This window comes from Corythoichthys intestinalis, chromosome 4, assembly GCF_030265065.1.
Source record: "Corythoichthys intestinalis isolate RoL2023-P3 chromosome 4, ASM3026506v1, whole genome shotgun sequence".
Classification (NCBI taxonomy): Eukaryota; Metazoa; Chordata; class Actinopteri; order Syngnathiformes; family Syngnathidae; genus Corythoichthys; species Corythoichthys intestinalis.
Window position 1 is genome coordinate 59,178,115 of NC_080398.1, and position 22,798 is coordinate 59,200,912.

Below are 22,798 nucleotides of genomic sequence, written 5' to 3' on the forward strand. Positions count from 1 at the left end.
ATGGAGGATAGCCGTACGTTCTTGTACTTTGCATATGGTAGCAACCTACTGAAGGAGCGACTGCAACTCAAGAACCCCTCGGCGGCATTGCACTGTGTGGCCAAACTGAAGGTATGGTCAGCTACAGCTCTCTCACATTGACTTTATACTTGTTTATACACAGACAACTCATTTCTTTTTCAGGACTATAAATTGGTATTTGGTAACTATAAAGGCCTGGTCAGTGAGCGGTGGCGCGGAGGTGTGGCAACCATAGAGCACAGTCCAGGAGATGAAGTGTGGGGTGTGGTGTGGAGAATGAACGAGTCTGATATGAAGTCTCTAGATAGGTGATGTTCCACCTCAGGAATAACTTTGATACTGCATAGACTTCATAACGTATTGACATGACCCAGGAAAAGGGGCCAATTCATCGGGGGCCTGTTTTCAAAAACTTCAAATTCAATTATTTTCAAAACCAAAGCTATCAATCGATTAATTATTTTTTATATATGTATAACAACACCTCAAATGGCTATAAAAGTCTCAGATTTTACACTAGATGCACAAAAATCGCCAAATGCAGAGAAAGCCACCTATAGTTTCAGGATCAATAGCCATATTTAACATCAAGTTTTTGACCAAAATAGCAATTTTTTTTTTTTTTTAATTTACTGCAAGTTTTCAACAGCTAATAAATCACTCAATTTAACATCAGAAACTTAATACTTGAGGAAAACATACAGAATCAATTATAAATAATACGTAAAAAGATTATGAATAAATTCTATATACAATCACAGCTAGTTATAGAATAGAATAGTCCTTTATAATCATTATACACTACGCTATATACTATTAGTGAACGAGGCTAGCAGCCGCCTGGCGTAAACAGAGCTCTTCTGGCGAAAATTCTTGTGAATAAATGCTTAAATCCCTAAATTTTATATAGATATGGGCGTAATGCAGTCTCGATTCTTGGTTAAACGCAAAGAAACCGTGCAGTTAGCGTATATATTACGTAAATTGTCGCAGTACAATGCTACTCTGTAATCGAATAAGGCTAGCGGCCGCCTGGCGTAAACAGCTTTTCTGGCGAAAATTATTGTGAATAGGCTAAATGCTTATATCCCTGAATCAGCTACGAAAATTAGCCACCTCCATGTGTATAAAAAGAAGAAAATTCCCACGAATAAATGCTTCAATCACGCATGCATGGTACAAAAAGTCTAATATTTACCTTGAATCCTCGAAAAAATCACTCCTGAGACAATCCTTCCTGTTTGTATGCGGTACAGCTTTCGTAGTTAAAGCCAATTGTAAGTAAATCCAAGCTTAAATCCGACAGTGTGTGCCGTCTTCAGCTAATACTAAATGAAGGTCGGCCCCCTCTGATAAGGCGTTACGCAAAGAATGACGAAGTGACACGTCAATAGTAATGAAGTCTATGGATACTCTATGTTGTAACGTTTTGCTTGTGGAGCTGATGTATGTGTTGAAATGTGCACACCCAGTCAAGAGAACGTCATGTTGGGAGCATATACGCCAGTGCAAATATCTGTAAGGACGAAAGGCCAGGAGCTGAGTTGTCGCACCTACGTAATGAACAGCTGCGTATATGCCCCACCATCACCACAGTACCTACAAGTAAGTGTGCTTTTACTGTTACATTTTAATTTTGAATTTTCCCATTGCCTGTTGGCACAAGGAACCATACCAGAGGAGCAGAGATGTGTAGTAACTAAGGCTGTTAGATTTTGCCTAACATGAAAATCCTGATTTTCTCTCAAACCCGATTTTCCGATATTGATTACGATTTCTTGGCAAAAAAAACCCAAAAAAACCCGTACTTTTTCCTTTATTAGAACTGAAAGAGCCAGTGAATTTAACTCTGTTAATACACACAGAACAATCCCTTGGGATTAAGGGCATTTCATTTACACAACAGACTCCAGCTCTGTTCTTATTTAAGGCGATAATCAAAGAAGAAAGTGCATATAGTACCGTTTGAATGAAAGTGCGTTTTCACATTAGACCAAGCGGACCAGAGTCCAGTTGGAGCGCTAACTCGTAACAACACTTGCAAATGACTTGTTAAAAAGATTCAGCATTCACACTGTGCTAACAGAACTTTCCGACTAGCATCACGTGGACGAAATACAAACTCATTGATTGGACAAATAGAAGAGGAAATATTTCCTACATGGGAGGGGAAGGGGCATGCACACGCTGTGAAGCTGCGCGTAATGTTCCATAAATTGAGTCAGCGCTCAGCCAACGGCGGGGTCACGCCCTTCAGACTATGCTGAGCGAACCAGGGTGTATAAAAAAATGCAAGGGCAAAATTAAACCACGAAAGGGACCTGCGCGGTACCCCAAGTCACATAGGCTGACAATCGCTCTCAGTTTTGAGACTTTTTGGACTGTCAAAAGCCCTTTTCACACACATATCCAGGGAAATTCCCGTGTGAGATGACGTGGGATTTACTTGCATCATTGTTTTCACGCATGGAGAGATGTCCCAAGAATGACGCAGGTTGAACACTTTCACAGACTTGCCCCGCGTCGCCCACTGGCGCTCTCTGTGCGGGGAGGGCTGCTGGCGCCGTTTTATAACCCGGACATTACGTCATTTTTGGTTGGCATCGGCTGTCACAATGTTGGTCAAATCGTGTTTTGTCCCAGAGTGAGCGTTCCCAACGTCGTAACTGCAGCCAATTCAAGCTCATCAAGACTGTATTTAAGCCTAGGCGGTCCAAGAGAAGGGTGTGGAGATATTACTTGCTGGGTGCCATTCGACACCTCTGCGGCCCTTGTTTTGAAATCCCCTAAGGTGTGAGGGTATTTGACTGTACTGTGTTCTTTTTGTTGTCTTATCGGCTCTCTGCCTACCGCTTAGGTTGGTATTATTGATCCCCGTCGACCTAATGTCACGGACCCATTGTGTTATTGCCCCTTTTCCGCGATCGCGTGTATTTTTGTTTGTATTTGATATACCTTTGAACGCATCCCTCTGTAGTTTTTTGCTTTGAAGTACAACCTTGTTTCCACAGTAGCGGACCCTAAAATATGCAACAAAATAACACATTTCCAAAGATGGACGATGGGCTCTCTTCCTCGGCTCTACGATCATGTAGCAATTTAATTTTCGTTATGTTTTATGTTTTATTATGCGACGTTTGTTTAGCGCTTTTCGTCTTACTGCATAGAGAGAGGAAGTGACGATCGGCCCGCCATGATATTTACTTCATCAGCCATCGTGCTGTGACCTGGCAATTTAGCGCCTGCTTTCAAGCACACCGCTTCCCGGGAAAGTCACGGACATTATACTAAAATGCGACCCGTGAAATATCCGCTTAATCTCCGTGTCAGTCGACCCGGAAAATTGGTTTCACACATAAGGGCTACCCGTTTAAATCCCGCAATTTTCCCGGTATTTCGGCTTGTGTGTAAGGGGCTAAATTGTCCCCACTTCTAAGACAGTGAGATTGTTGAAAGGGCCGCCCTGAGAGGCTCCGCCTGTCTCGGCCACTGTCACTCTCACACGGTCAGTTCAGGAACAGCATGCAAAAAACAAAACCGACACAATAGAACCTGATTCTGTATATCAAATGCAACTGCTTAGCGCAGCACAACAACATTTGGCCATGGTTAATCCTTTGTCATTTTACCATTGTTGATTTTGAATAGCGTGCACGCTGTACCTCCACTTCCAAGGATGACCTGCATGTAGCTCAAGGCTGTGACGCTGCACATAAAGTAGCAAAAGCTCACCCTGTTCCGGTTGCATTCACAAGCAAAGCACGGTGCGCTTAAAGCAGACCGAGACCCACGATTTTTGAGCAGACCAGAGTTCGTTTGTATGGTCCCAGCTAGAGTTCGGACGCGAGTTCACATTTACAAAACAAATCGGACTATTTGAGGTAAAGAACTCATTCCCTTTAAAACCAACAAAACAGTGCTAGTGTGAAAGCGCCCAAATTCAAACATGAAAAAAGTTAATCAGTCGGTCAGTCTGTAAACCAGCTAGCCAAGTCAATCAAGTCAGTCAGGTGAAGTAGGTAGCAGGGCCGGCCCAGCCTATACGCAGACTATGCAGCTGCTTAGGGCCCCTGACCACTAGGGGGCCCCCAATCTGGCAATTGTTTAATTTATATTCTATTTTATTTAATACAGTTTGCTTTATTTGACTTTTGTGAGTTTTAATACTTGATTATAAGCTTAAAAAAAATAAAAGTTCTTCCTTAACTTCTTTCTTTCCTCTTTTAGAAAAAGGTTTGGCGCTATCTACTGTAAGTACTGACAATCATTTGGGGTGAGAAGTTTGAAGTATGCAGTGCAAGAAAATCTGATTAATATAGAAAATATGGACGTATGGGTTGGATTGCATGTATGGGTTTCACAGTACACTGTGACGAAATGGTGGGCCAAAAATATGGGCCCCTTTGCATTATTTTGCTTAGGGCCCCCAAATGGCCTGGGCCGGCCCTGGTAGGTAGGCAGCCAGGCTCAGGGTGATGTTCTGTCACATTTCTCTCTGGTCTTTCTTGCATAAATTAATGATTAGTGCAAAACTGTCACTCAATTATAACAATATGCAAGGTGGCAATCAACTTGTCTAAACAACACAAATATGCACCCCAGTGAAGGTAACAAAAAGAATGATTCCTTAGGTTTACCAGCACCTCATTTTTACAAAAGACGTCAGGTCAACCACATAAATGGGCCGATGAACAATGTTCAAATCGATTGTATTTTCAAATGTAGACCTATGCATTTTGCCAAAATATGTTATTGTATTAAAACAAAAAACAACATGCTTTTAGTTACTGTAATCTAGTAGCAGCAATCTTGACAGGAAAATTAGACAGATGGACAGACACAGCACACATAAAACTGAAGATATGATTGTTTATATTTCATGGTAGGAAATATTTTCTCCACTGGAGGGTACTCATGCTCTTTGAGCGGGTGATGTTTCATTTCTGTAGATTTTCCTCTTTTAAATTCATTGATTGTTTAATGGGTTTTTTCCCCTGTCATAATATGGTCATGTAATAGGTGATATAGTACAGTATAATAAAAAGTTCATATACTGTAGATGACGTGCTAAGAAAAAAAATACCATTATTTAAAAATAAAATAAAATAAAAATCTCACACTGAAAGCAGTTACTCATTATTTGAGTATTCTTTTCACCGAATACTCTTTTTTACTTGACTCAATGTTTGGAATGACTGCTTTTACTTTTACTTTGAAGTTATTTTGAAGTAACACTACTCTTACTTGAGTAAAATTTTGGGCTACTCTTCCCACCTCTTCAGAGGTGTCAAAATACATGTCTAAAGCCTATGATTTCTTTCAGATGATAACCAAATAAAGCTGATACCTTTTTTTGTGCCATTTAACACCAACAGTCATGCTGAAACAAAAAGGGCCTGTCTCCAAACTGTCCCCTCCATTGAAAGAATGAAAATGTTGCAAATGTATTGGTATGGAACAATGGCCAACTAAATTTTGAAGTTGAACTATCAAATAACTGTTATAATAATTGTTTGGACGTGTGTGCCAAAAATGAGGTCTGTGATGTAAGTTTTGTAATGTAACATTGCTCCTCTGAGTCATCCAGAAAAGGCCCCATCATCACCTAACAAAGTTATCAACAAATCGGTCACATTGCGCACACACCTCTGCCACTTTCCGTGTTCACACAGTTTGTTTGTGAGAACACCAGATTGTTCTTCTACACATTGGAAGCTTCAAATGTACTGTCCGCCGAGAGAATGAATGCAGAAGGAGACAGGGCAGCTTTGTGCCATTGCGTTGTCTTCTACTTTACGTATGTTTTAGCCCACTGCAAAGACACAACAAAATTGTGTTGGATTCCTGGATTTATAAGAGGTGAGCTTTGGACCTTTTAAGCACTAACAAGGTTGCATAATGCAGAATAACAAAGGAATTCATAGTGGTTGGAGTTATGACACAATCGGATGTTTCATATCAAAGTTTATATCAATGGCTTCCCATAAAATGCAGTTTAGTAGTAAACTAATTAGGGGTCGTTGACTTTGAATTGCAAAGTCATCACACTGTAATTCACAAGAATTAGTGTGAATCTGTCCGGTTTTCTTCAAGGACTATGACTCTATGACCATAGGGAAAGTTTGACTTTTGGGGCCGGGAGGCACAACATGTTGAGGACCCCAAAACGCAGTGTCAGCAATAAAATTATCTTACAAGAATATTTAAAATAAGTTGACAACAAGCTTTTTTGTTTCCCATCATTCTTGAGGGGAATTTTAATTCAGGCCACTTAAGCAATACTTTTCGCCAAGATCGTCATCCTTTTAATATGGTACGCCCGCCGCTGTCGTGCCATTATAGTTACCCCAGTCAAAAATTGTATCCCTTGGGCGGAGCCATATGGGATTAGATTTGTGTCTTTACTATTAGATTTTTAAAAAAGTTTCTTCTTCTTCAAAAAAAGTTGCTTTAATCAAAATATATATTTTCAACCAAAAAAATGTCGCTGTGTTTAAATGCAAAAATTATTTTCAAACTCAAAAAAATGCATGTGAAAGGTATTTTTCTTTGATTGATTTTTTTTTTTAATTAAAGTAATGTTGATTTGTGTTTGGGCCACATTTAGCCCAATTTTTTATTTTTTATTTTTTTATTTTATACAAAGCAAATGCCCGTCTAAGGTGCTCGAAAAATAAGTTTAACCCATTATAAAAATGTTTTTTTGCTCATTTCATTCATTTTTGTTGCAGTTTTATTGCTTTACAAATTTTATATATATAGGAAAGTCAATTACATGCAATGACACTTTTCGGCCATCAGGGCCCCCCCTCGGCCCTCGCTTAAAATCCGCTTATGTCTCTGACTCACAAATGGGGTGCATCTTGGCCAAAGGAAGAACCAATTTTGTTTTGTTTTGTTTTTTTCAAGCGATTGGCCAACAAATGGCTGATAAATTAGTCAAATGGGAAGTTCAGAATTTTTGACATTAGGCATAATCTTCGAGTTAGCGGGGGGTTTAATTAGTCGGTGGAGTTGATTTCAACAAATTCCGTGCAGTTTGTCAGATATTTGTCAGTTTCAGGGCTCCGGAGTGGCTAAGCTAGCGCAACTCAATGGCATTATCTTAGCATGCCTATATAAAATGATATTAACAGATCTAACAAAGTCAAATAAATTGAAAATATAGTTCATTGTTCGAAATACCCACGTGGCCAAAACAATGTCACACCAAAATGCCGTAATTCATTTCATTCTGCAGGACTATTTTTTAAAATGCGTAATGCGACCACAATAGAGAGGAGTGCTTCCGCCACTCGTGCTCATGCTGCATTTGAGGAAGGTGGGAAGTCAGACTTACTCCACTCGGATGGTACCAGTTGCGACCTCATAGCGTTCCAAGTGAATGTACCGTAATTTTCGCACTATAAGGTAGGGTGACCATATTTTGATTTCCGAAAAAGAGGGCACTCAGCCCGGCCTCAGGATACTTGAATTTTGCTCCAAGTTCACTCAAAGATGCTTATATCACTTTAGTATATTTAAAGTGTGCCCCCTCACTCTGGATGGAAAAATGCAGTTTCAAAAAAAAATAACTAATGACTAAAAAAAAATAAAAAATGACTAAAAAAAAATAAAATAAATATGCAGACCCATGGAAATGTAGTCCAGTCAATACACATACACACAGTAGGCTATGTGGCAACTAAACATTTTCATAAATTACTATCACGACAATTGTCCTTGGCAAATTGTTATTCCCATTCAATTGATACTCTCATTCAATGTTCTAGATTGCACACAAGCAATAACTGAAATAAACAGACAAACTATTCAACCAGCATGTTTCCAAACGTAGTAGATCAAAAACTACGTTTCCCATAATGCCTAACGTGGTTTAGTTTACTGATAGCTCGCTGAGGCAAAAATCTAACTTTGCGATAAAAGTTTACAATAATCGGCAGCGCAACGATGCGACACCAAACGGGATTTTACAGGCAAAGCTCCGACAGAAGTCATCGGTAGCCATTATATACTTATTTATCGCAAAAAAAAAAAATTAACAACTGGGCAGGCGTTGTGGCCAAATCGTCAACCCAGTAGATGGCGGTAATGCCTCATGATAGGGGTAAACTGCCAACAAAAACAAGAAGAACTACTCCTTCCCTCCCTACTACTAGGAGCCATGTCATCGCAGGCAGGCGCTGCCACCCAGCGGCCGGAGGGATTCTCTTCAAATTGGTCCCGTGAAAAATCATAAAAACCGGACATTTTTATGAATTTAAAAAACTCGCCCGGACGACGAGGATACTACGTGAAAGTAGGACTTGTCCGGGAGGACGTTTGGTCACCCTACTATAAGGCGCACCTGACTATAAGCCGCAACCCGCCAAATTTGACACGAAAACGGCATTTTTTGATGGATAAACTGCACTGAACTATAAGCCACAGCTGTCCTCACTGTACTATGGGATATTTACACCAAAAGATATTAACTGGTAGCAATTTATTTGACAACAGCATCATCCGACTGTCATAAGACCAAATGAACCACCATGAAGCTTTGAACCAATTAGCTGCAAAGCTTCATTGTTTCAAGAAGGTTCCTTTGGCCATCACTGCTCCCTTGGGAGAGACAGTCAACCTCTGCTGCCACCTACTGTACACATTATTGTTGTCCAACATGCCTCTTAACATGCATTGCAGCACTACAAATGTAAATAACAATGAAAATTCATCTTCTGTGATAAATATTTCTTCAGTTACTGTTCCAGTTGTATCATAAATTACAAGTTATGGAATTTGGAAACACTTTATTTGACAGTGGCGCAATATGACTGTCATTAGACAATCATAATTATGACATGACACTGTCATGAGCATTAATGAATGCAGATGTCATTTAATGTCATCTGGCAAATTATCTCACTTTTGAATGGATGTAAAAGATCCGAGCAGGACATAAATGGACAAATTTGCTGGATGACACTAACTGACATAAGCATTTAGTAATGGCCGTGATAGTGTTATGTCATAATTATAATGGTCTTATGACAGTGTTATGACTGTCAAATAAAGTGTTACCTATTAACTCAAATCAACAAATAAGCCGCACTGAACTATTAGCCGCAGCATTCAAAATGAAGGGAAAAAATAGCGGCATATAGTCTGAAAATTACGGTAAACAGATGATCGCAACAAGTTGTTTTTCGTTTTTTTTTGGCCATTAAAAGACATTTGACCTCCAGCAAACCTGCCTTCAGGTAAGCGATCAATTAGTGGAGGAAAAATGACGACTGAGGTAAATAGCACACACTGTAAACTGCCTTCTTTATTTTTACTGTTGACAGTCTTCTTTTCGACAGGCAGCGCCATTTTATCGAGTGACGTCAGATTGAAGCAACTCGTGATGTCTGGGTACTTTTTTTACTCGACTTCGTGGCTAAGACCTCCCAGTTCGAGTGGCATTCCAGTGATATATTTCTAGGTCGGAGGTTGGAAACTCCGACTTCCCACCTTCCTCGAATGCAGCATCAGTCTGCTGAGTTGATTGAAGGATGGCAACATGGAAAAATGTGCATTTAGAGGCTGTGGGAACAGACAGAAGAAATGGGCAAATAAAAGTTTCCACTAATTCCCTATGAAGAACGAGGAACAATATAAACTGTAGTTACTTGCTGCTGACTAGGAAATAAAAAATCAGCTTTAAAAAAATGGATGTCTGTTCTGTCATATAATGTATGTCTGTCATATCGTGACAAAAACTAACAAACTGCACGGAATTTATTGAAATCAACTCGACTAATTAAAACCCCCGCTAACTCGAAGATTAAGCCCAATATGAAAAATTCTGAACTTCTCCTTTAAAATATGATATTCATTCATCTTCTAAACTGCTTATCCTAAGTCGCAAGGGTGCTGGAGCCTATCCCAGCTAATAACGGGCAGTGGGAAGGGTACAACCTGTACTGGTTGTCAGCCAGTCGGGGGACAAACGACCATTCACGCACACACTGCACTCAATTAACATACCATGCATATTTTTGGGATGTGGGAGGAAACACGAGTACCCAAAGAAAACCTACGTAGGCACGGGGAGAACATGCAAACTCTACACAGGGAGGCCGCATTGAACCAACAATTTTAAGAACTGTGAGGTGGACGTGCTAACCACTCTGTTCACTGTGGTGCCAAAATATGATATTGCAAAATAAATACAGTGTACCACAAATGTGAGTACACACATTATATTTCTGCAGATATTTAAAGTGCCTGTGACATGAAAGAGCATGTTTATTTAATAATAATTTTATGCTCCTGAATGAAATGGACTGCTTGGATGTGTGTGGAAGCGATCGCTATATTTATTTAGTTTTTTTAATCCCGTGACATGAAAATGATTGACTTCCGGCAGCAGTCTCGAGTTGAGAAAGAAGGCCCTGTGACGTGTACGGAGGAAGGAGTCCGCTTCACTATACAGCCGTACTGTTGTATGAGAAGGCCTAAAGATTCAGCTGATTTTGTGGATTAATACATTTATTTTTCGCATCACGCCAGCCAAATGGCTGCAGAAAAATCTTGCTGTATGAGGGAGAGTTCCCATTCACCAGTGGATATTGGCCAAAACAAGCCCTACTACTGTGGGACCATGGGACTTACGAGGAAGTGAGTAAACATTGTGTTTTGCATTATGTCAAATATTGGGATCATTTTAATATGTAGGTGGCTTGCATTTTGTGGCTGACATGCTCCTTGTCCCCTCGGCCGACGACCGGCGGCTTGTCGCACATCCCCCTGCCGGGAGAGCACTATACTCGGCTTATTCCCCTCTTCGTGTTCCCGGTGTTCTGTCAAATTTTCCGACCGATCAGAAATTGCAACTTTGAGTTAAAAATAGCCGCAATGCAGCGATTACAAAGTAAACACTACAAACTTTCTTTAAATAAAGGACTACTCACGTTTGATCATGGATGGGCATGTAAAAAGCTCTCCTCATACACATTAGCTGCACATGTTAGCTGCACAACAACTGAAGCCATCCTCATCCACTGAGTCTCTCGCTGTTTAAGACTTCGCCGTGTAGTAAAGCATTATTTTGCCATATTCGTGTTGACCATTTGCCAGCTACACGCTCCTCCGACGTCGGCCAGTTTGTTCAGCGATCATTGTCCTCTCTCCTGTCCATAGTAGCAGGGGAACGAGCTGTAAATTGCTCTCCGCCGGGCGGTTTGCCGATCGGTAAACACAATCGACAACCCAGTCGTCATGTGAAATGATCCGGGCTAGTTGTGTGTGATTTTCCGCTTACGAAGACTTTGAAACATCACTCGGTTCAGGTTAGCATGTCGGCTAGCTGTCACGCCTCTTGGTTTGTTTACATTCTCCGAAGCCGGGGAAGGTAAATGACATAAGCCCAATTTTGGTGGCATAAAATATCGTTCGGGAGGTGCGACAGTAAAAGTGAAGTCGACAGTTTTGACCATTATGGAGTAATTTTGCCATGTCTTCTTGAATATATGCATTTGTATTATTTCATATTCCATTTAGCACAAGACTGTTATTTGTCGTGACCATGCCATTTATTTAGCTATTGGAGAAAAATACTTGGATAAAAATAATATCCTGTAAAAATATTGGAGTAGAGAGACTGAAACAATAACATTTTGCGACTCTCTTTGTCACGTTTTCGTCGTTCTGAATAATTCCCCCTCAATGGGCCGACTGGTCCTTCTCAAGCCATTTATTTAGCTATTGGGGGAAAATACTTGGAAAAAAGAATATCCTGTAAAAATATTGGAGTAGAGACTGAAACAATAACACTTTAGGGCTCTCTTTGTCGCGTTTTCCTCGTTGTGAATAATACCCCTTCAATGGGCTGCATACTAAATCAGATGAAATCGTGACCCCACTGACGTCATCAGCCTGTTGGGGATGCTAGAGCCCTATAATGGTGGGCGCGGCTTACCGGCAGATTAAAAGACTAATTTCTCGTTATCTGCGCTTTGCTAAATTGTTGTATATAGTCAAATCGTCTCAAAATATGATTCTAATTCACATTATAATCCTATTTAAGACTTTTTTTCTCCTGTCGTATGCACTTTAAGTATATCTTTTCATGGGACAACAAAAGTAAACAAAAAGTAGTCTGTGTGCAGCTTATATAATAGAGTTAATTTCTTTTCGCCTTAAAATAACTCAAAATATAGCCTTTAATATCTAAACCCCTGGCAACAAAAGTAAGTACACCACTTAGAAACTACATCCCTAAATGTCCAAATTGAGTACTGCTTGTCATTTTTCCTCCAAAATCTCATGTGACCCGTTAGTGTTACTAGGTCCAGGTGTGCATAGGGAGCAGGTGTTTTCAAATTTTTAGTGCAGGCTTCACACTCTCTCATACTGGTCACTGAAAGTTCCAACATGGCACCACATGGCAAAGAAGGATCTTAAAAGACGTATTGTTGCGCTACATGAAGATGGCCAAGGCTACAAGAAGATTGCCAACACCCTGAAACTGAGCTGCAGCACAGTGGCTAAGATCATCCAGCGTTTTAAAAGAGCAGGATCCACTCAGAACAGGCCTCGGATTGGTCATCCAAAGAAGCTGAGCGCACATCCAAACGCATTCTTTGAAAGATCGTTGCAGGAGTGCTGTCAGCATTGCTGCGGAGATTGAAGAGGTAGGGGGGTCAGCCTGTTAGTGCACAGACTATACACCGCACTCTACATCAAATTGGTGTGCATGGCTGTCACCCCAGGAGGAAGCCTCTTCTGAAGACGGTACACAAGAAAGCCCGCAAACAGTTTGCTGAAGACATGTCAACAAAGCACATGGAATACTGGAACCTTGTCCTATTGTCCGATGAGACAAAGATTAATTTGTTTGGTTCTGATGGTCTCAAGCATGTGTGGGGGCGACCAGGTGAGGAGTACAAAGATAAGTGTGTCATGCCTACAGTCAAGCATGGTGGTGGGAATGTCATGGTCTGGGGCTGCATGTGTGCTGCAGGTGTTGGAGAGGTACATTCCATTGAGGGAAACATGAACTCCAACATGTACTGTGAAATACTGCAGCAGAGCATGATCCCCTCCTTCTAGAAACTGGGTCGCAGGGCAATGTTCCAGCATGACAATGACCCTAAACACACCTCCAAGTTGACCAATGCCTTACTGGAGAGGCTGAGGGTAAAGGAGAGTCCAGGAGAGTAAAGGCAGTTCTGGATAATCGTGGTGGCCACACAAAATATTGACAGTTGACATACATGTTGTAGTGTATGTTAATATTGACAACTTTCACTAAGGGGTGTACTCACGTTTGTTGTCAATAAATTAGATGGCCAAAGCACAATGAGTTTCATGTGTCATCAGCAATGATTTACGCTTCTTTGTTCTCTTTCCCTCTGTAGGCCAACTAGCTCACTGTAGGAGGCGGGTCTCACAAGCATACACACAGCATTGATCTGGTCCAATTGACTGCAAGGCCAGTATTGCTGATATGAATACAATACATATGATATTTTTTTATTTAAGGTGGATGGCTCATCACTGCTCTAAATCTCATTTTTCATGACCGTCAAATGTTTTTTAGAAGATTAATTTATACAGTGGACCCTGATACGAGCACCTCAGCTCACGAGTTTTTCACAATACGAGCATCATCTCGACAGATGCATTTTTCAAAACACGAGCAAAATCCAAAAAAGCCTCTCTCTATGCGTCATACAAGCATCTCGCATCAACAGAGTGTCCAATTAGCCTACCTGCTGCTCATCCTCGTTCTCTCTAGTTATAAAATTGTGTATCGAAGTGTATCGGAATCGTTTGTGCTTACAAGTGAACATTAACCAATTAGGGGTATGCCATCTGAGGCACCCCACTATTCGATTCGATTACGATTCAGGGTGCCACGATTTGATTATTGAATGATGATCACGCTATTGACGATGATCACGATTATCACGATTATTGATGCATCATACATTACTAATTAATAAAGTAGCCACAAATTTCTATCCATTATTTATTTAAAATACCCTAATGATTCAACAGGAACGATGGAGACATGCTCATATGGCAAAAAGCTGCCCTTAAACTGCTTTTTTTTTTTTTTTTAACAAGAAAGTGCAAAAACATTAATAATTTTAAAGGCATTACTGTACTTATTTCTCAACATGCCTATACAACACACAGCTGACCTTGAGATGCTCTTTTTCACTAGAAGGTGCAAAAACATTAGCTGTTTCAAAGGCAGTACTTATTTCTCTCAACAATACAATAAAATTTACAAAGGTGGAATGTGTTTGCTTCTGCAAACAAACAAAGTGTGTTTAGAAATTAAACTTCTTATAACCAATATGCTTTGTTTTCACAGATTTCTGTACTATTTCACATATTTTTTGTGTTACCACATTACTTATTCAGGGTTTTACACGTTCGGCATATGGAGTAACTTTTGTACACCAACAAACAACACACAAATGGACATGGAAATACACGTTAGTGAATTCGCTAATTAGCTTAGCACTCAGAGCTAACTGTTCATCTCAAAAATAGCAACAATAAAGCCTAAACAGTTCAAAACGGTTCGTGTACTCACCTCTTCTAAACGCAGACGGAGCTTAGCAACACACTCAGGACATTTTTCAATTGACATGATTCAAAACTACTGCAGAACAACTGAAAGACAAGGAGCAACAAGCTATCTCTCTTTCCCTCTCGCTCTAAAAAATAACTTGCGCACAGAAGAGAACCCAAAGTGCGACCGCCGGGTTCTTGCTTGTCTCATACACAAATTTATTTTCGAGTCTTTTGAACAGGAGTAAATCTCTCGCTCAATAATGTCAGCTGCATCCATCATAATGTTGTGCGTGCGTCCGTTAAAGGTGTTCAGGCGGCAGACGTGTCTTGTATGCAGTTCATGGAAAGCGTCCCTTCATAACTTGACACACGCTTCGAAGGCTTGGCGCACCTCGTTACATCACTACATAACATGTAAACTGGTGGTCTCAAACTTTCAGGACAAACTGTCGCTATCATGATATCTGGTAAATGTTATGACACAAGCTGAAATGTTTAAAAGGAGCAGTTACATTTGTTAATTCCTATTTAAGGTTATTGTGATGGGAGCAGAGCAAAACAGACTGCCAAAGGACTACCAGGAGAAGCTAAGAGCCATCGAGACCAACAATTATGAAGGTCCACTACCTCTGATGGCTGAACTGGAGCTAGAGTAAACCAGAATGCCAAGGACTTCATCTCATCTGAGGCCTGATGATCCAGCAGACTGCATGACAATATGTGACCCAGCGAAACAAAATAAGTAACAGTAATAATTTTACAAAACTGATGTGTAATAATCCAAAAAGCATGGACTCCACCATCAGTTGACAGGACAGGTTCCACACACATTGCGTCACACGTTCTCGTAGGGGCAGACCCATGCAGAACGCTGAGTTGACTTTCATTGTAATAAATTCAAACACACGCTGCATTTTAACGCCGGATTTAGGCACTTTTTAAAGTCGTGAAAAAAATCAATGGATAGATTTAGTGTAACTTTGGCTTGAAATATTTACGTAAAATAAATGATAACTGCCCGTTTTTTGCTTTTAACCTAAATCTAGACTGTTTTACGTGCATATCTATAGAAATTCTGCGATTTAAGCATTTATTTACAAGAATTTTCAACTTAAAGAGCTCTTTGTTTCGTGACGGCCGCCAAGTTGGATAACACAATGCTGTAACTTGTGCTTAAAATATTTACATAAAATAAACAATAACTGCCTTTTTTGCTTTTAACCAAGAACTGCTTTACGTCCAAATCTATAGAAATTCCGTGATTTAGGCATTTATTTACAAGAATTTTCAACTTAAAAAGCTCTTTGTTCTGTGTTAGCCGCTATGTTGGATTACACAATACCGTAACTATGGCTTGAAATATTAACGTAAAATGAACGAAAACTGCCCGTTTTTTGCTTTTAACCAAGAATATAGACTATTTTACATCCATATCTATAGAAATTCTGCGATTTAAGCATTTATTTACAAGAATTTTCAACTTAAAAAGCTCTTTGTTTTGTGACGGCCGCTATGGTAGATTTTGCATCGCTTCACAATAGCGGAATTCAACCTAAATAAGTTGTGATTGTATATAGAAAAAATGCAAATTTTGCTTTTGTTGAGTAAAATTAAGATGATTCTGCATGCTTTCCTCAAGTATTAAGTTTCTAATGTGAAAATTGAGTGACTTATTTGCTGTTGAAACATTGCACGAAATTTTTTAAAAATGTAAGTTGCTAATTTGGGCAAAAACTTTTTAAATATTGCTAATGACACTGAAAATATAGGTGATTATCTCTGCTTTTTTTTTTTTTTTTTTTTTTTTCCAAATTACTACCTATCAAAAAATGAGTGTGCACAACAGCTTGATAAAAATTGAATTCGGTTCACTTATCATTTTGAATGAAATTGGATATTAGCATATACAGTGTACCAAGGGAAACACTATCGCCTTTAAATTTCTTGTGACTTAAGGTTCATTTTGCTATGAAAAGTTACATATATTGCTTGAATACTGTACCATATACTCTAGTTGTGTTTCAGGTACTGGAGAGTGAAGAACTAATTGCTTGATTAAGAATGTGCCTATTTCCTGAGACATTTTCTTGAATAAAATATTTTGTAAAGCTGCCTCATGTGTTTAATGCAATGATCTTCAACTTTGACTATCTTTTTGGAGGAGGTGAAGACCACTGCCAAAAATTTATACTGCGGACTTATAGTATTTTCTGTTCCGTTCATGAAAATTCCCAAGGTCTGGGATCAGTGTGGGATTTACAACAAAAAGGACCGGTAAATGGTATCGCCGCCCTGTTTGTTGGTACTCGCTGGCAGACCCGTGCGGTCCATAAGGCGAGCTAGGCAAATGCTAGGGGTGTCGCAGCATCCAAAAGGGCGTGAAGAAAAATGTTCAAATAATATTTAATGATAGCAGTATTCAAAAAAATTATACATGACAATAAAACAAAAGAACAACAAAACATACCGTAATAAATCTTTAAATAACAATGAAATCATTTTTCGTCCTTCTGCCCGTTTCACTGTTTCCTGGAATGCAACCCTTTTTGCATTATATAATAAGTTCTGTTATATATATGTATATGTTCAAATATTGCAATTTAAATTTGCTAATAAAATCCAGACAATTATTTATTTACAAGTTTTCAAAATGTTTTAGTCGTTTTTGAAAGAAAGTATCAGTCAATATACTGTTGACTTATTTTGCACTGATCATTTAGCCTATCAATAAACTGTTCATAAAAACTGTTCATATGAGAAATGTACCTCTGAGCCCCGTTCACCCAATCTCTTGTTAATGTCCTATCCCCACCAAAAAGTGAACATGCTTTTTATATCGTCCCTACCAATGTTGAGACCAAACCTACACCCAGGGGTGGACTGGGACTACAAAGCAGCCCTGGACTTTGACTGGGCCCAGCCCACAAGAATCGCTGTACGAAGGGAAACACAGACCCTCTAGGGGGGTCTGGGGGGGCTCCCCCGGGAGAATTTTTTTACATTTTATTGCAAAGTGCATCAATTTCGTGCACTTTGAGAGAAATATGAAGCGGCTATGAAGAACTACACATTGCATCATTATACATTTTAACTTGAATACTCACTGAGAAATTAACAGCACAGTCCAGGTCTCAATTTAAAACCAGAAAAGGCAGGAGACTGCCTGAAGCACAAAGAAAACATGGTATGATTTATGATAAATCACAATGAAAAGAGGGTGTAGTTATACATTTTAACTTGAATACTCACTGAGAAATGAACAGAACACTCTCAGGATCTCTATGTAGAACCAGAAAAAGGCAGGAGGCTATATTTCTTCTGAATTAATATTACTGTTGCGTGTGCATACGTTGTTTTACAGCAAAAATATTTTTTCTTCGGAGAGGGATAGTAGGACTAGCATACTGTAACTTGACACGATTGCAAACTGGGACATGGACTAGCTGGCACTAACCCTTTAATTGCCATTTATCTCATTTAAAATGTAGCTACCTGGTGGATAACAATTGCCAATATACCTAGCAAGTAACCCTCTTCATCGCGCCTTGAAAGGTGGAAAAGCGCTATATAAGTGTAACACCATTTACCATTTACTTACTTGCCCTGCACTTGTCTGGGGAACTTCCACCAGCTCATTATTACACTCTCCTTCGTCTGTTGTCTCTCCCTGCACCAGCTGCACGTGAGAGCGGCTGCCGCTCCCACTCTCACCATCGCCGGTGACTGGGCTGTTACTAGCCGGCGTGGCCATTGCAGCCAGACTGCTGCTTGCGAACATGTGTGTCAACTTGTGACATTTCGATGCTTCACTCTCGAATTACTTCAGTTTTTTCTCTCTAACCTTGTCCGTGCCACCCTTCTCTTTTCTTTTTTTGCCACCACCATCCATATTGTTTATCCACGCTCGTCGCTATTTTGCTTCCACAAGGAGTAAGGCTTTACCCAAGTAGGCTACTCTGTGCTTTCTTCTTTTTTCTTCTATCAGATTGGCGGTTAACAGCCAGGCGCATTGCTGCCACCTGTAGGTTTGGATGCGAACTGTAGATAATTATAGAGGGTGGGGAAGGGGGTAAAAACAGTGATGTATGGCGGACGCCGGCCGTCCAGAGCATCGGCCGTTCTGTGATCCTCCAGAAGCTACAGATTACCAGTCCGCCCCTGCCTACACCCTTGCAATAAGGGGAGTGATCTCAAGGGATAATTCCATAAATGAAGGGTTTTACCTTGTTGATATAGCCCTCAATCACAAAAATTGCCCACAATTGACAAACAATTTTTACAGATCTTACCTGATACTTCAATTATATTTATTCATTGCTCTCAATGTGTGTACAGTGTACACAAGACGTGGATATTTATAGGTCAACTATGGGGGAAAAAAGTTGTGTCCTTTAAAATCCTTTATCTGTTGACAAAACCTGCCCCCTAATGTACACCATTGGCAAGCCAGGTGTCTTTTCAGCTTCCACTTATAAAATGTTCTCCCCACTGATTTTGTTTTGCAGTCCTCTTGCACACACAAGCAGAGTTGTGACAAAATTTCAAATATTTACAATGTGAGACAGATGTGCTGGGTCTAGAACAGAGATTTGCCCTATCCATGGGGGTAAGAAGCTATTCAAAATGCAGCTGCGGCTCAGAATCTAACAGTCAAAACATGACCCCCAACAGTGCAGAGATGCAAAGTGCAAAGCCCCCTGGTTAACCCAGAGTTGTTGAAGAGTTGAATGCATACGATCAGGGCGGGGCCTTTCGTTCTTCGCTCACATGCCACTGTGGATAGTAAGGCTGCAACAACTAATCGAAAAAGTTGATATAAATCGATAAATTTTTGTTGCGGGCGAATTTAATTATCTGTTTTTTTTGGAAACTGATCTCAGGTGTACACTGTGTAAACGCATATGGAAATCAAACCTCCTTCAAGTTGGCCCCCCATCTGATGCAAATTTATACAAAAATGATGTCACTCTGCGAGTACGTCATCACTCGAAATTAATATCTCAAGCCCCCCATTTGCTGCAAAATGGACCCGAATGGGTGCCATTCGTTTGTGCTACGTTTACACTATTTGATGGGACACACCTCTGTTATTGAGAGAGTTCGTATGCTTTGTCAGCCACGAGGGAGTCGCTAAGATTGACGTCATCACTTGAAATGAATATCTCAATAGCCTATGTATAAAACAATAGCAGCACAAAAGGAAAAAAATTACAGCAAAAACGAGCACAAACATTGCATAGACGAATGGCACCATTTTGGGTCCACTTTGCAATAAATGGGGGCCCGTGTGACATCATCACTCCAAATTATCTCAAAAACGATAGCAACACAAACTAAATTTTTTAAAGCACAAACCAACTCGAACATAGCATAAACAATTAACAACATTTTTACCATTTTTAATCGAAATGGGGGGCTGGTTGACCTCAGATTGACCTATAAAAGAATTGTTGATATCTTAAAAATGATAGCAGCACAAACGAAATTTATCAACACAAACCTAGCACAAAGGAATGACCTAATTTTTCTATAGATTTACATCTTTTTTTCTTTTTTTTTTTTTTTTAAACCTGTCCTGTTCAGCTGTTTGACACAGAGAATGGAAGTCTAAGTGCCCGGATTCTGAACAGTTTTAATGTTTCACATGGAGAGTCTGACATACTCCCATTGTGATCATTCAAAATACCTTTTTATTATGACAAAGCAGCGAACGGGAAGGGATTATGGGAGGACAGAAGAAAAGAAATACAAGAGAAGAAAGAAAAGAACACATACACAAACGACAACAAGAAATACATTGAACATCTAAAACTAGTAACTAATATGCTGGTGCTATCGTCAGCGAGATGTATTTCCGGTTTACACCATGTGGGGGCCAATTGGCCAGTGAAAGAGGAGAATGGGGGTGGGGGTGTCTATAAGACTATAAGCTAAGTGATTGAAAGGGGTAGAGTGTACACAAATCAGTTCTGTGATCTAGAACCCAGTAATCGTGTGAATCTCTTATGAGTGTAAGCCCGTTGGCGACCAACCCTACGCCGCCGCATCGCCAATCCCGGCACCGGAACCCCCAACCCGAGCATGCCCTACCACATCCAGCAGCACGCAAGCCCCACCGGGCGCGCGACAGCCACGCAGCCGGGCGGAGAAACCGCGCGGGCGCCAACCCAGGGCCACGGCCCCCACCCAGCCAGCCCGGGGGGGATGGGGGGGCCATGCGCAGCCCATCCCTCCTCCCGCCGCCCAGCAAAGGAGCCACCGTCTCCCCCCCCGGGACCCAGGGTGGTCCCCCGGGCCACCCGCGTGCCCATCAACCGGCCTTCAGGGATGGCAGGAGGGGACGCATCACCAATCCCACGCCTACACCCACCGCCCACCCACCCGGGCCACGAGCCACAGCCACAGCCCCCCAACCGGCACGGCACGCCACGGGACCCCCAGCGGCCCAACTTCACGGAGGTGGAAATCAAGGTGGAGGCATAGGTGCTGCACACTCTTGTATAGTAGGTGGCGATATGAACCTAATAATTGCTTGCAATCAGCCATTTATCACAGAAAAGGAAACTGGAAATCAATACATCGGTCAGTACCCGATTGTTGAAAGGCTACTGGATCGCGACGGATTGCTAATACGCATGCGTTGACAAATGCCGCGTCCTCTCGAGCGTTGATATAGATTTATACGTTATAGATTAAATGATAAAAATAAATGTTTCTTTCTTTCTTTTGGTTGATGTAAAAAAAAAAAATTAAAACACTCTTAAGAAAGCATTTAATGATTATTCCCTAGATAGAAGAGAAAAAAATGCCTTTAAAAGCTTAATCAGTTTTAATCTACATGTGTAGAACGTGAAGTCAAACTATACTCACATATGCCAATATCGAACTCTGAAGCCTTCATTCATTTTTTACAGTAACACTGTTTCTTACATATATCTCATCAAAGACTAACTAAAAAGGCCAGTTAAACTTTAGTTATTTGTAAAACCTTGTATGTAATCACAAAGTCTGTGACGCTTAAATAAAGTTTTTCATTTGTTTTAACAGCATGATGGGTCTCTGAAGGGTTTACTTGCGGTGAGAGGAGAGGAAGACAGTTAGGTATGTCAAGAAAAAACTTTTTAAATCCATGAAAGACAATACGTTTATGTATACACTGCTGGACAAAAGTATTGGCACCCTTGCAATTTGGTCAGATAATGCTCAATTTCTCCCAGAAAATGATTGTAATTACAAATGCTTCAGTAGTAATATCTTCATTTATTTTCCTTGCAACGAAAAAACACAAAAGAGAATGGGGGAAAAAATTAAATCATTATCATTTTACAAAAAACTCAAAAAAATGGGCCGGACAAAAGTATTGGCACCCTTTGAAAAATCATGTGATACTTCTCTAATTTGTGTAATTAACAGCACCTGTTACTTACTTGCGGCCCATAACAGGTGGTGGCAATAACTAAATCGCACTTGCAGCCAATTAAAATGGATTAAAATTGACTTAATCTCTGTCCTGTGTCCTTGTGTGTAACACATTGAGCATGGCGAAAAGAAAGAAGACCAAAGAACTTTCTGAGGACTTGAGAAGCAAAATTGTAAGGAAGCATGGGCAATCTCAGGGCTACAATCTCCAAAGACCTGAGTGTTCCTGTGTCTACCGTGCACAGTGTCATCAATAAGTGTAAAGGCCATGGCACTGTGGCTAACCTCCCCTAGATGTAGACGGAAAAGAAAAATTGACGATTTTAACGAAAATTGTGCAGACGGTGGATAAAGAACCTCGACTAACATCCAAACAAGTTGAAGCTGTCCTGCAGTCCGAGGGTACAACAGTGTCAACCCGTACTATCCGTCGGCGTCTGAATGAAAAGAGACTCTATGGTAGGATACCCAGGAAGAACCCACTTCTGACCCAGAGACATACAAAAGCCAGGCTGGAGTTTGCCAAAACTTACCGGAGAAAGCCAAAAACCTTTTGGAAGAATGTTCTCTGGTCAGATGAGACAAAAGTAGAGCTTTTTGGGAAAAGGCATCAACATAGAATTTACAGGGGGGGAAAATAAGGCCTTCAAAGAAAAGAACACGGTCCCCACAGTCAAACATGACCGAGGTTCCCTGATTTTTTGGGGGTTTCTTTGCTGCCTCTGGCACTGAACTGCTTGACCGTGTGCATGGCATTATAAAGTCTGAAAACTACCAACACATTTTGCAGTATAATGTAGGG

At 40.5% G+C, this 22,798-nt stretch overlaps 1 protein-coding gene across 1 annotated transcript; it reads left to right on the forward strand.

Annotated features, from left to right (window-relative positions):
- ggctb (gamma-glutamylcyclotransferase b) lies at positions 1-22,139 on the forward strand (the record flags this gene model as incomplete). The annotated part of the gene is made up of 5 exons (XM_057835310.1): positions 1-111; positions 184-329; positions 1,494-1,626; positions 15,111-15,218; positions 22,098-22,139. Coding segments are annotated over exons 1-5 (540 nt in total), but the record flags the coding sequence as incomplete, so codon positions are not given.
- Positions 22,140-22,798: the final 659 nt, after the last annotated feature.